This window comes from Schistocerca americana, chromosome 2 (assembly GCF_021461395.2).
Source record: "Schistocerca americana isolate TAMUIC-IGC-003095 chromosome 2, iqSchAmer2.1, whole genome shotgun sequence".
Classification (NCBI taxonomy): domain Eukaryota; kingdom Metazoa; phylum Arthropoda; class Insecta; order Orthoptera; family Acrididae; genus Schistocerca; species Schistocerca americana.
In genome coordinates, this window is record NC_060120.1 from 376100374 (window position 1) to 376113189 (window position 12816).

Genomic DNA, 12816 nt, shown 5'->3' on the forward strand with positions numbered 1-12816 from the left:
ATAGTCGTCTCCGGTTCATTGGTAGAATTTTGGGAAGATGTGGTTCATCTGTAAAGGAGACCGCTTATAAAACACTAATATGACCTATTCTTGAGTATCGCTCGAGCGTTTGGGATCCCTATCAGGTCGGATCGGGAGAGGTCAGAGAAGCAATTCAGAGGTGGGCTGCTAGAATTGTTACTGGTAGGTTTGATCATCACGCGAGTGTTACAGAAATGCTTCAGGAACTCGAGTGGGAGTCTCTGGAGGAAAGGAGGCATTCTTTTCGTGAATCGCTACTGAGGAAATTTAGAGAACCAGCGTTTGAGGCTGACTGCAGTACAGTTTTACTGCCGCCAACTTATATTTCGTGGAAAGACCACAAAGATAAGGTAAGAGAGATTAGGGCTCGTACAGAGGCATATAGGCAGTGGAGTGGAACAGGGAGAGAAGATGCTTGTTGTGGTTCGAGGTACCCTCCGCTATGCACCGTATGGTGGATTGCGGATTATGGTGTAGATGTAGATGCAGATGTAGAAGATAGCTCAGCAGATAAGAGCATGGCTCACGAAAGGCAAATTTCCTGATTCGACTCTTGATCCGGTGCACCAGGTTTAATATCTCAGCAAATTTCATTGAGCGTAGTGGTTGGAAATATAAGCTTCTGGTTCTGCACTGTACTATAAATAACTGCAGAGAAAAACTCGGCAACTAAACTTGGATTTTTTCATAAGGCGTTTTACGCAGTAATGTAGAACAATAATCTCAGGAAGTAAAGGAGAAAAGATGCGCCATTTTCCTTTTTTCTCCTTCCTCCAGAGCCAAATATCTGCAACATGACAGTCACAAATACTGCTATTTCCTACCAACCACTCACTTTATGAGTTTTTACTGTCGGTGATTCTCCAGCTTTGTTCGGAAAAATTAGGTTCGTAGGACGTGCCGAGAAGCTCCCGTGCAGCTTCGTTGCGTAGCTTCCTTTGTAAACAGACAATGTGCACTTCACAAGCAGGTGACGCTGCAGCACAGAATACTGCTAATTGCTTTTTGTTTGCACTGTCTGAGGCGGCTGGGAAGCACCGAGCCCGACTGTGGACGCTATATATGTCGCCGCACGGCACAGAGCATCATGGTCCAGGTACGCCGCTGGGACACACATCTCCTGTGAGACGACAGCACCATGAAGACACCGACGCTCGCCTTCCTGTTCGCTCTGCTTGCCGTTGCCAGCGTGGCATCTTCTTCCGCAGGTGAGACAAGCTTCATATTTGCAGTATTCGCAACGTCGTATCTGACTCTTGGTGTTGCGACGAACGATTTCGTTCTTGTTCTGTTTTGGATGTATTTTCCCATATTCTCTACACTTACATACGTACTCTACAAGCTGAATCCAGTATATGGCGGAGGAATTATTTAGGAAGAACGCAGCTAGTCATAAATACCAATAAGAATGGTGCTCTTCTCTGCCATGGGAAGTTCAGATGGCTGCTCCATTTCAAATGTATTTATTTGAAGCTAAACATAATGGCACAAAACCTGTCATGGCAATGTAATAAACCATTTCTCACAAGTATTTGTGACTAGTTGCCGTCACCCTCATCACTCTTTAACCGAATGTCAGCCACATACCTCAAACATATCCAACGTGGTAAAATAATATTCAATTTTTTCGTGTGCCATCTTGAAATAGTCCTTCTCATGCGTGTTTAAGTAAGGGTGCTACTTGTCATCTACTTGTAGACCATACCTCGAGCAAAGTAACTGAAAACAATCGTGCACTTTACACCAAGGAATGTTCCTTTAGTTTGACGTACTGCTAATACGTCACTTGAAGATGACCGTTTCACCGAAACTGCTTATGAGTAAATATTTATTGCAGCATGTTTTGATGGTTCCATGATGTCGTCTTTTAAAAACATCATGATGGGTTGAGCTAAATGGATAGTTTCTCTAAATGAAGTAATAAAACAAACACCAAGCAAAAGCAAAACACAGGTAATGGGGTGTGTGTGTGTGAAATCTTATGGGACTTAACTGCTAAGGTCATCAGTCCCTACGCTTACACACGACTTAACCTGAATTATCCTAAGGACAATCACGCACACCCATGCCCGAGGGAGGACTCGAACCTCCGCCGGAACCAGCCGCACAGTCCATGACTGCAGCGCCTTGATCGCTCGGCTAATCCCGCGCGGCACAGGTAATGAAATGTAGTCGAGTTAAATGCTGTGGGAATTTGATCAGGAAGTGGGAAGCTAAGAGCAGACTACGAGTTTTACTGACTGGGCAGCAAAATAATTAAGCGTGGCCGAAATAGAGTGGATGTAAACGCAGTCTGGAAATATCGAGGAAAATGGTCCTGAAAAAGTGAAAATTGTTATAATTAAACATACATTTAAACGTTAGCAAGTAAGGTTTTCTGAACTTAATTGTCTGGAGTGTAGTTCTGAACACAAATGAAAAACGGACGATAAACAGTACAAAAAAGAAGAGAGCAGATATGTTTGAAATGTTGCGCAACAGAATGAGGACGACCGTTAGATGCGTTGTTCGAAGAACTAATGACTAAATACTAAATCGATTTGGGTAAAAAAGAAATTTACGGCACAACTTGACTAAAAGAAGGCCTCAGTTGATACACCCTGAGGCACCAAGGCATCGTCAGTTTTGTAATGGAAGTAGGTGAACTAAAAATTGTGGATGAAGTCTCAGTTACCAATACAGCAAGCCTGTTGAAATAGGTGCAGGTCGCAGTAGCAATGGAGAAGGGGCTTGCAGAGGATAAACTGTCATGGAGAGCTGAAGCCAAACTGTAAATTACGTGAACTACTAATATTGCGTCCATCAAAAATCTGCGAAAAAAGTGATAACGAGGAAATTAGTGTGTTATTGTCTACAGTCTCATGCTCCATTCCATAAAGGGATTTTAGTAAAATTTTTTTTAGCTGTTTGAAAGCTGCTCGCACTTGAAAGACTCATTCCGTAATGTGTAATCCCTGTACATTTTTTACCGATTTTCAACTTTCCTTTATTAAAAATATGAGTTACCTCAGCTCATGACTGCTTAAAATATACACTGGCGAAAAAAAAAATCGCAGCACCGAAAGAGAGTTGGTAGGTGTGTTTCTACATCTGAAAGATGATGGGTATTCAAATTTCGCACCAGTTAGTTACTTAGTCACTTGGTTACTTTCAAGTTCTGTGGATCATTTTTCGCGATAAATCGTCATGATGTGGAACGAGTCATTTTACATTCATATTGCGAATTAAATTGTACATCTATTTGTACTCTAAACGTCACCATATAATTTTTCCCCGAAATGAAAACAAGGTATAAAATTTGAGTTAGCAGTTCCTACCCACCTCCTTTTACACATTAGAAACACAGAAATTCTTCTACAGAATAGAAGGAGTTGTGAAGGAGAAACTTTTTCAATTTATTTTCAAATTTTACCTTGCTGTCTGTTAGACATTTTATATCACTGGGTAATTTTTGTTACAGCGTTGTGCACCTCTTTCTATGCTAAAGACAACCTTAATGCTGAGTAATGAATGTAATTTTGTCTTCTAGTGTTGTAATTATGTACCTTATTGCTCCTTTCGAACAGCAGTGGATTATTTACAACAAACTTCGTGAGGGAGTAAATATACTGTGAAGCAGTAGTTAGAATGCCGAACGCCTTAGACAGATGTCTACAAGATGATCGCGGGTGAGCACCACATAATACTCTTATACCACGTTTCCAGGCCATGAAGACCTTCTTTCTCAAAGATGAGTTACCTAGAACATTATTCCATATGACGTTACTGAATTAAAATAAGCAAAATATCTCAAGTTATTGATTTCCTTCTCCCCAAAATTTGCTATAATTCTAAGTTCAAATGTGGCTGAACTAAATTGTTTTAGGAGATCCAATTTAAATTCTCATCAATATGGACAACTAAGAATTTTAAAGTTTCGACCCTATGTATTATTTCATCACCATGTGTTACACTTATCACTGGCGCTGTACCCCTGGTGGTCCAGAACCGAATATGATGTGTCTTTGTGAGATTCAGGGAGAGACCATTCGCAGAGAACCAATCAATGATACTTTTGAGAACTTTGTCCACCATTTCTTCCATTTCTGTATTTATACTGGGAGTGATTACAATACCGGTATTATCTGCAAAAAGAACTAATTCTGCTTGTTGTATATTAGTCGGTAGATCATTTACATAGATGAGAAAAAGTAGTGGGCCTACGACTGAGCCTTGGGGTATCCCATACGTGATTTCTCCTCAGTCAGAATTCTGTTCTTGGATTCTGTTGGATGGATTACTACTAAGTACAACTTTCTGCATTCTTTTGGTTGAGTATGACATGATCCATTTTTTGGCTATACCATCAACCCCATTGAATTTCAATTTATCTAGGAGTGTACTATGATTCACACAATCAAATGCCTTGTATATGTCACAGAAATACCTACCGGTGCTATTTTGTTATTTAATGCTTGTAATATCTGGTGTGTGAACATGTAAATGGCATCCTCAGTAGAGCAACGCTTCTAAAACCCAAACTGTGATTTGCTGAAGATAATATTGTTGCCAAGCAGAAATACTATTCTAGAATACATCACCTACTTAAAAAAGTTTATAAAATTATGTCAGCAGTGAAACAGGTCTGTAGTTACTGACGTCTCTCTTATCACCTTTCTTAAAGAGGGCTTTGACAACGGTGTATTTTAGTTTCTCGGGAAAAATGCCTTGCGTTAGTGATGCATTACATATTTCGGACAATACCGGACTTATCACATGGGAATAAATCTTTATTGCTCTATTGGAAACACCAACAAAACCAGAAGAGCTGCCTCGCGGGGTAGCCGAGCGATCTAGGCGCCTTGCCACGGCTCGCACGGCTGCCCCCGTCGGAAGTTCGAATCCTCCCTCGGGCATGGGTGTGTGTGTTGTCCTTAGCGTAAGTTTAGTTTAAGTCATATTAAGTAGTGTGTAGTGTGTAAGCTTAGGGACCAATGGCCTCAGCAGTTTGGTCCCATAATACCTTACCACAAATTTCCAATTTTTTTTTTTTTCCAGAAGAGCTTTTATTCTTGAGAGAATGTATGATCCTCTTAACTTCAGAAATAGAAGTTGGTGGTACATTCATATGATGTAATTTTATGAGAGTTACTTCTTCAACATATTGCTGCGATCTTTCTCTTGAACTGTTGGTCCCTATGCTTTTTACTATGTTTAAGAAATGATTATTAAATACATTTACTACATGTGACTTGTCATTTATAACCCTTCCATTCAATTCAATAGTAATGTTATCCTCTTCCGTGGTTAGTTGTTCTGTCTCTTGCTTCACTGTATTCCATAATGACTTTGTTGTCAGACGTACTGATTTCTGACATTATGTGCATGTTTCTTGATTTTTTAATAACTAATCATAGTAATTTTGAGTAGTTTTTGTAATGCGCAACTACTGCCGTGTATCTACTTAAAATCTTGTCAAAAGATACATTTCCCTTTTTCTTTCACAAGATACTGTAATCCCCTTAGTGATCCATGGTTTTTTACGTGGCTGTTTAATGTTCCTTCTGATTAGCTTATGTAGAAAGCTATTTCCAAATACTGATATCAGTTTATCATGGAATAGCTTAAATTTTATATTGGCACTCGGTTCTTTATAAGTTTCATCCCATGCTGTTTCTTGCAAACTACTCTTAAAAACATTTGCCCTGCAGTCATTAAGGACTCTAACTGACATCCAATGCGGTATATCCACACTGTAAGGCACTATGTCATTTATCCTGCCTAACTGTGCATCATATCAGAGTGAGCATTTGTTACTGGGTAAACAGTTACTTTCTTGCTTTGTGCCTCATCAAAGAAAACAATCAATTAGGGACCTACTGTCTTTATTCACCTGTGTTGGAAAGTTAACTACTGAGAGCAAATTGTAGGATCGAAGTAAGCTTTCCAGATCATTTTTCCTATCAGAATCCTTTAGAAAATCTGCATTGAAGTCACCACAGACAATTAACTGCTTGCTGATGTCTGACAGACAGCGCAGCTAAGAATCCAGGTTCCTCATAAATAATTCAAAATATCCCAGTGGGGATCTGTATATTGTTGCAATTAAAAGTGAAGTTTTTCAGCATTAATTTACAAGCACACACTTCTATGTGCTGATCACTACAAAATCTACTTATGTCAATGCCTTTGAACTTGGGTTCTGTCTTAATATATGCAACAACTCCTCCTTTTCGCCGGCCGGTGTGGCCGTGCGGTTCTAGGCGCTTCAGTCTGGAACCGCGTGACCGCTACGGTCGCAGGTTCGAATCCTGCCTCGGGCATGGATGTATGTGATGTCCTTAGGTTAGTTAGGTGTAAGTAGTTCTAAGTTCTAGGGGACTGATGACCACAGATGTTAAGTCCCATAGTGCTCAGAGCCATTTGAAACATTTTTTTCCTCCTTTTCCCATATTAGTTCTGCATGAATAAGCTGCTAGACTGTAATCTTCTATATGTAACTTATCTAACCCTGTGGTTATGTGGTGCTCAGACAGGCACAGGATATATATCGGCAAGACGCTCTTGTACCTTACTACTACATCCTCCCTAATATTTTGGTGGAATAAGTTAACCTTACTTTTCTTTACCTTCTTCTGGAGCTCTTCTGCTATAGTGACTTCTTTCAAAACAGGGTGTCTGAAGCTTGATTGTAACCTAAAAAAAGGTGTCACTATGACACCAGTAACTACAGGGATCTGGCATTGTGTGATGGTGCCCCCCTGTACATCTGCTATAGGAAGTTCAGCCAACCTATCATTCCCCCTCCTAGTCAGGAGCAGGCCATATCTAGCATAACCCGAATTGAAGCAACGGGCACTGCACTCATATGAGAATTCATTTCAGTCATCAGTAACCCGGTCGACTCAGAGTTAACACGCCTCACGGCAGTATCAACCCAGGGCTGGTCATGGCGCTGCAGGATCTCTATGAAACTAACATTTGCGTGTGTAGTTGCTATTCCTATTTCATCCAGGTCACCCCTAATGCTGTAATTACTGTTCTTAACCAGGCTATTTTCTGCTCCACCTACTATAACGACCTGTTTCTCTTTGTCAAAACCTTTGCACAATTTTCCTATGTCCTCTGTCACCTGGATAAGGCTAGCACTTGGCTTCACAATACTTGTCGCCTGGTACCCTGTAATAGCTTTTGCTGCGCCATCTGGCCTACACCCCTCTCATGACTACTTCCTAGCAGCAAGACTCTTTCCTTCCTACTCTCTTTTGGTACCGATCTACTCTGAGTTTCTTGGCTAGAATCCTGCTGCACCCTATTGTGACCTACGTGTGTATGAGGGTGTTCCCCTCCTACGTCAGGTAACAAGCCAAATTTATTCGATATTGATAGCTCAAATGCAAAAGAAGTTGATGAGCTCTTCCCCTTTCGCCAATTGCTTCTGTACCCAGTTCCCACGACCTCTTTTCCCCTTCAGTCTATCAAGTTACAATTTCACACGATCTAATTCAGCCTGAAGAGCACAAATCTTTGCCTCCTTTTCAGAGATTCTCTTGTCTTTTTCTGCCGAGCCTACAGTTCCATGGGAGAGCCTCACTGATTTCCCCATTCAGTTTCCCTCTACAATAATCCCAGTGAAATTCCATCCCACAGTCCACACATACCACCTCCTCTCCGACTATCCTACGGCAACATCCAGACTTATCACGCATTACAAGACAGATTACACGCTTAAAAACAGAATTAAATCATTTAACACGTTTCACACTACACGAATGTTTGTTATTTATGAGCAGCAAAAATTGGGTCTACCGTTTAGCGATTGAGGTGTTCTATAGAACGTAAAACGCTATTTATTTTCGCTTACAGTCGCATAAGGGTGGCGCTAGTAGGACCACTATAAGGATGCAAATCACGTTTGCTTTAATTACAAACTGTAATGGTTGTTAGCGTTAGTTAACTCGGAAATTGGAAATGATGAGTTGATGTAATTCAAGAATGCCTTTAAGGCGACAAAGACCCATTATCAACACCTCACTAAGTTGGAACGAGGTCGTGTGTGTGTGACGAGGGCCTCCCGTCGGGTAGACCGTTCGCCTGGTGCAGGTCTTTCGATTTGACGCCACTTTGGCGACTTGCGCGTCGATGGGGATGAAATGATGATGATTAGGACAACACAACACCCAGTCCCTGAGCGGAGAAAATCTCCGACCCAACCGGGAATCGGACCCGGGCCCTTTGGATTGACAGTCTGTCGCGCTGACCACTCAGCTACCGGGGCCGTACTAAAACGAGGCCGCGTAGTAGGGGTACGAGAAGGTGAATGTTCCGTCTGCGACATTGGAGAAAGTCGTAGCAGGAATGTAGCGACTGGACATGACTGCTTGTAGCGGTGATCATGAGAATGTACGGTGGCAAGAACACCAGGTTCCGGACGGCCACGTGGCACTACCGAGATGGTAGCCCATGGTGTTCAGCATATGGCCCTGTCGCATCGTACTGCATCTGCGGCCACAATTTGAGGAGCAGTTGGCATCACAGTGACAGAACGAACTCTTATAAATCGGTTATTTCAAGGACAGCCCTGATCTTGCATTCTACTGACACCAAACCACCGCCATTTGCGACTGCAGTGATGTCAAGAGAGAGCTCACTAAAGGGCAGGGTGGAGATATGTTGTGTTTCCTGATGAAAGCTGGTTCCACCCCGGTGGCAGTGATGGCCGAGTGCTGTTTAGAAAGAGGTTAGTTGAGAGCCTGCAGAGCCGGCCAGTGTGACCGAGCGGTTCTAGGCGCTTCAGTCCGGAACCGCGCAACTGCTACGGTCGCAGGTTCGAATCCTGCCTCGGGCATGGATGTGTGTGCGGTCCTTAGGTTAGTTAGGTTTATGTAGTTCTAAGTTCTAGAGGACTGATGACCTCAGATGTTAAGTCCCATAGTGGTCAGAGCTATTTGAACCAGTTTTTGAGACTCTGCAACCGACTTGTTCGCTTGCTAGACACACTGCACCTACATGTGGAGTTATGGCCTATGGTGCTATTTCGTATGACAGCAGGAATACTCTCATGGGTATCTCATGCACCCCGATTGCATATTTGAGCCTCAGTCTGGTGATTCGACCTGTTATGTTTGCATTGATGAACAACATTCCAGGGGGTGTTTTCCGAAAGGATAACGCTTTCCACATACAGTGTGTACATGTTGCCTTGGCTTTCTTGATCACCACATCAGTTTCCAGTCGAGCACATATGAGACAACATCGGACAACAATTCTAACGTCATCCACAAACAGCACTGACGTCTCTGTAGTGCAATAAACATGGAACTCCGTCCCACAAACTGACATCCGCCACCTGTAAAACACGATGCAAGCAAGTCTGCACTGTGGTGATTACACAGGTTATTAATATGTACCACCATTTCCATTTGCAATGGCCTATCTCGTGCTTACATTACCCTGTCATCTTACAATGATAATCACTTAAATATGCTATCTAGACAAATGTCTCCTCGAAGTTATATTACTCTCTCTGAATTCTACTTTACTGTTTTTTTTCTTTTTTTCTCTTTTCTTTTTACATCGGTGTATCGGTGTGATCTAAAAGGAAATGATGTGACCTGGCAACCTAGAAGGTTTTATTTTCAATGTCCTTGAAAATTTGTAAGCAGATTTTCGTGGATGGTATGTATCTTCGAGTGTCTGGCAGTTCAGGCTTTTCAGTTCCTCTGTGACACTCTCTCATAGTTAAAACAAATCTGTGGTAATTTGTGCTGTCCATCTTCGTATACGTTCTACATCCCACGCACTTGTGTGATATTCTAGGATGTTTCATAGGACATCTGTAAGCCATCTCCTTTGCATTCAGAGGGCATTTTCCTAGTGTCATAGCAATGAACCGAAGTCTGTCACTTGCGTTACTTCCTACTGAACCTATGTGTCCTTTAAATTGTACTCTACGTTGTGGCCCAGCTAAGCCTAATCATACTTCAGGTAAAAGATAAGACAAAAAAATTTTAATGGGTCGTCTACAGCTATTACTGGGTTCAAATGGTTGAAATGGCTCTAAGCACTATGGGACTTAACATCTGAGGTCATTAGTCCCCTACACTTAGAACTACTTAAGCTTAACTAATCTAAGGACATCAGACACATCCATGCCCGAGGGAGGATTCGAAACTGCGACCGTAGCAGCAGCGCGGTTCCGGATTGAAACGCCTAGAACCGCTCGGCCACAGCGGCCGGCTATTACTGGGAACAGGACAACTCAACTTCAAAAATCTAACATATGACTCGAAGAGTAGTTGATATGTATTAGGATCACGTTATTGAAGCTCTACATACATGATCATATTTTTGTGCTCTTCTTTGAAGGCGGTTGTGACTTTCTGTTGATAATATGTTAAGTACCTGCTACTAATCATTCTGTTGTCCTTTCCAGCACCAGTGGAGGAAGAGCACCACGGCGACCGCCACGTGCGCTTCACGTGTGACGCGCTGAGCGCCTTTGGGGTGGCAGACTCGGCGTGCGCCGTCCGCTGTATCGCGATGAACAAAGGCTACCATGGCGGACACTGCAAAGAGGGCGTCTGCCACTGCCGCAAGTAGGAGACCACCAGCAGTGGAACACCACCGCTGATCAATAGCTAACATGCCTGCTTCGCCAATAAACTGTCCAAAACTGTACTACAGGCTTGCTGTAAATATCTGTTCCTTCTTATATGCAACACTCTTGTATTGAACTAATACCAATAAAGATCATGCGTGAGGTAGCTGATGTTTCATTAGTATATCTGCAAGACAGACACCATTAATATATACTACTAGCCAACAAAATTGCTACACCACGAAAATGACGTGCTACAGACGCGAAATTTAACCAACAGGAAGAAGATGCTGTGATATGCAAATGATTAGCTTTTCAGAGCATTAACACAAGGTTGGCGCCGGTGGCGACCCCTACAACGTGCTGATATGAGGAAATTTTCCAACCGACTTCTCATACACAAACAACAATTGACCGGCGTTGCCTGGTGGAACGTTGTTGTGATGCCTCGTGTAAGGAGGAGAAATGCGTACATCACGACTTTGATAAAGGTCGAATTGTAGCCTATCGCGATTGCGGTTTATCGTTTCGCGACATTGCTGCTCACGTTGGCCGAGATCCAATCACTGTTGGAGTCGGTGGGTTCAGGAGGGTAATACCGAACGCCGTGCTGGATCCCAACGGCCTCGTATCACTACCAGTCGAAATGACAGGCATCTTATCCGCGTAGCTATAACGGATCGTGCAGCCACGCCTCGATCCCTGAGTCGACAGATGGGGACATTTTCAAGACAATAATCATCTGCACGCACAGTTCGACGACGTTTGCAGCAGCATGGTCTATCAGCTCGGACACCATGGCTGCAGTTACCCTTGACGCTGCATCACAGACAGGAGCGCCTGCGATGGTGTACTCAACGACGAACATGGGTGCACGAATGGCACAACGTCATTTTTTCCGGATGAATCCAGGTTCTGTTTACAGCATCATGATGGTCGCATCCGTGTTTGGTGACATCGTGGTGAACGCACATTGGAAGCGTGTATTCGTCATCGCCATACTGGCGTATCACCCGGCGTGATTGTATGGGGTGCCATTGGTTACACGTCTCCGTCACCTCTTGTTCACATTGACGGCACTTTGAACAGTGGACGTTACATTTCAGATGTGTTACGACCCGTGGCTCTACCCTTCATTCGATTCCTGCGAAACCCTACATTTCAGCAGGATAATGCATGACCGCATGTTGCAGGTCCTGTACGGGCCTTTCTGGATACAGAAAATGTTCGACTGATGCTCTGGCCTGCACATTCTCCAGATGTCTCACCAAATTAAAACGTCCGGTCAATGGTGGCCGAGCAACTGGCTCGTCATAATACGCCAGTCACTACTCTTGATGAACTGTGGTGTCGTGTTGAAGCTGCATGGGCAGCTGTACCTGTACACGCCATCCAAGATGTGTTTGACTCAATGCCCAGCCGTATCAAGGCCGTTATTACGGCCAGAGGTGGTTGTTCTGGGTACTGAATTCTCAGGATCGATGCACCCAAATTACGTGAAACTGTAATCACATGTCAGTTCGAGTATAATATATTTGTCCAATCAATACCTGTTTATCAACTGCATTTATTCTTGATGTAGCAATTTTAATGGCCAGTGGTGTTTTTATTCAATGTACAAAGCCAAAAAACAGACTCAGTGTTACCTCGAAATGCAAGTCGATTAAAGACAGGGTCGCAAGAAGTGATGTAGCAGTCTCTACTCTTGAGCCTGCCACCTACCCAAGTTACTAAATACGCAATAGTCCCCTTCGGTTCATTGCTATGACACTAGGTTCAGCCGGCCGCGGTGGCCGTGCGGTTCTAGGCACTTCAGTCCGGAACCGCGTGACTGCTACGGTCGCAGGTTCGAATCCTGCCTCGGGCATGGGTGTGTGTGATATCCGTCGGTTAGTTAGGTTTAAGTAGTTCTAAGTTGTAGGGGACTGATGACCTCAGATGTTGAGTCCCCTAGCGCTCAGAGCCATTTGAACGCTAGGTTCAAATGGCTCTGAGCACTATGGGACTTAACTCCTGCGGTCATCTGTTCCCCAGAACGTAGAACTACTTAAACCTAACTAACCTAAGGACATCACACACATCCATGCCCGAGGCAGGATTCGAACCTGCGACCGTAGCGGTCGCGCGGTTCCAGACTGAAGGAACTAGAACCGCTCGGCCACATCGGCCGGCTATGACACTAGGAAAATGCCGTCTGAATACAAGGGAAATGGCTT

At 43.4% G+C, this 12816-nt stretch overlaps 1 protein-coding gene across 1 annotated transcript; it reads left to right on the forward strand.

Annotated features, from left to right (window-relative positions):
- Window positions 1-1107: 1107 nt before the first annotated feature.
- On the forward strand, window positions 1108-10766 carry LOC124596550 (defensin-1-like). The gene is made up of 2 exons (XM_047135733.1): window positions 1108-1229; window positions 10436-10766. The coding sequence occupies exons 1-2, from the start codon at window positions 1160-1162 to the stop codon at window positions 10600-10602; spliced, it is 237 nt and encodes a 78-aa protein (XP_046991689.1). The 5' UTR covers window positions 1108-1159; the 3' UTR covers window positions 10603-10766.
- The last annotated feature ends 2050 nt before the right edge of the window (window positions 10767-12816 follow it).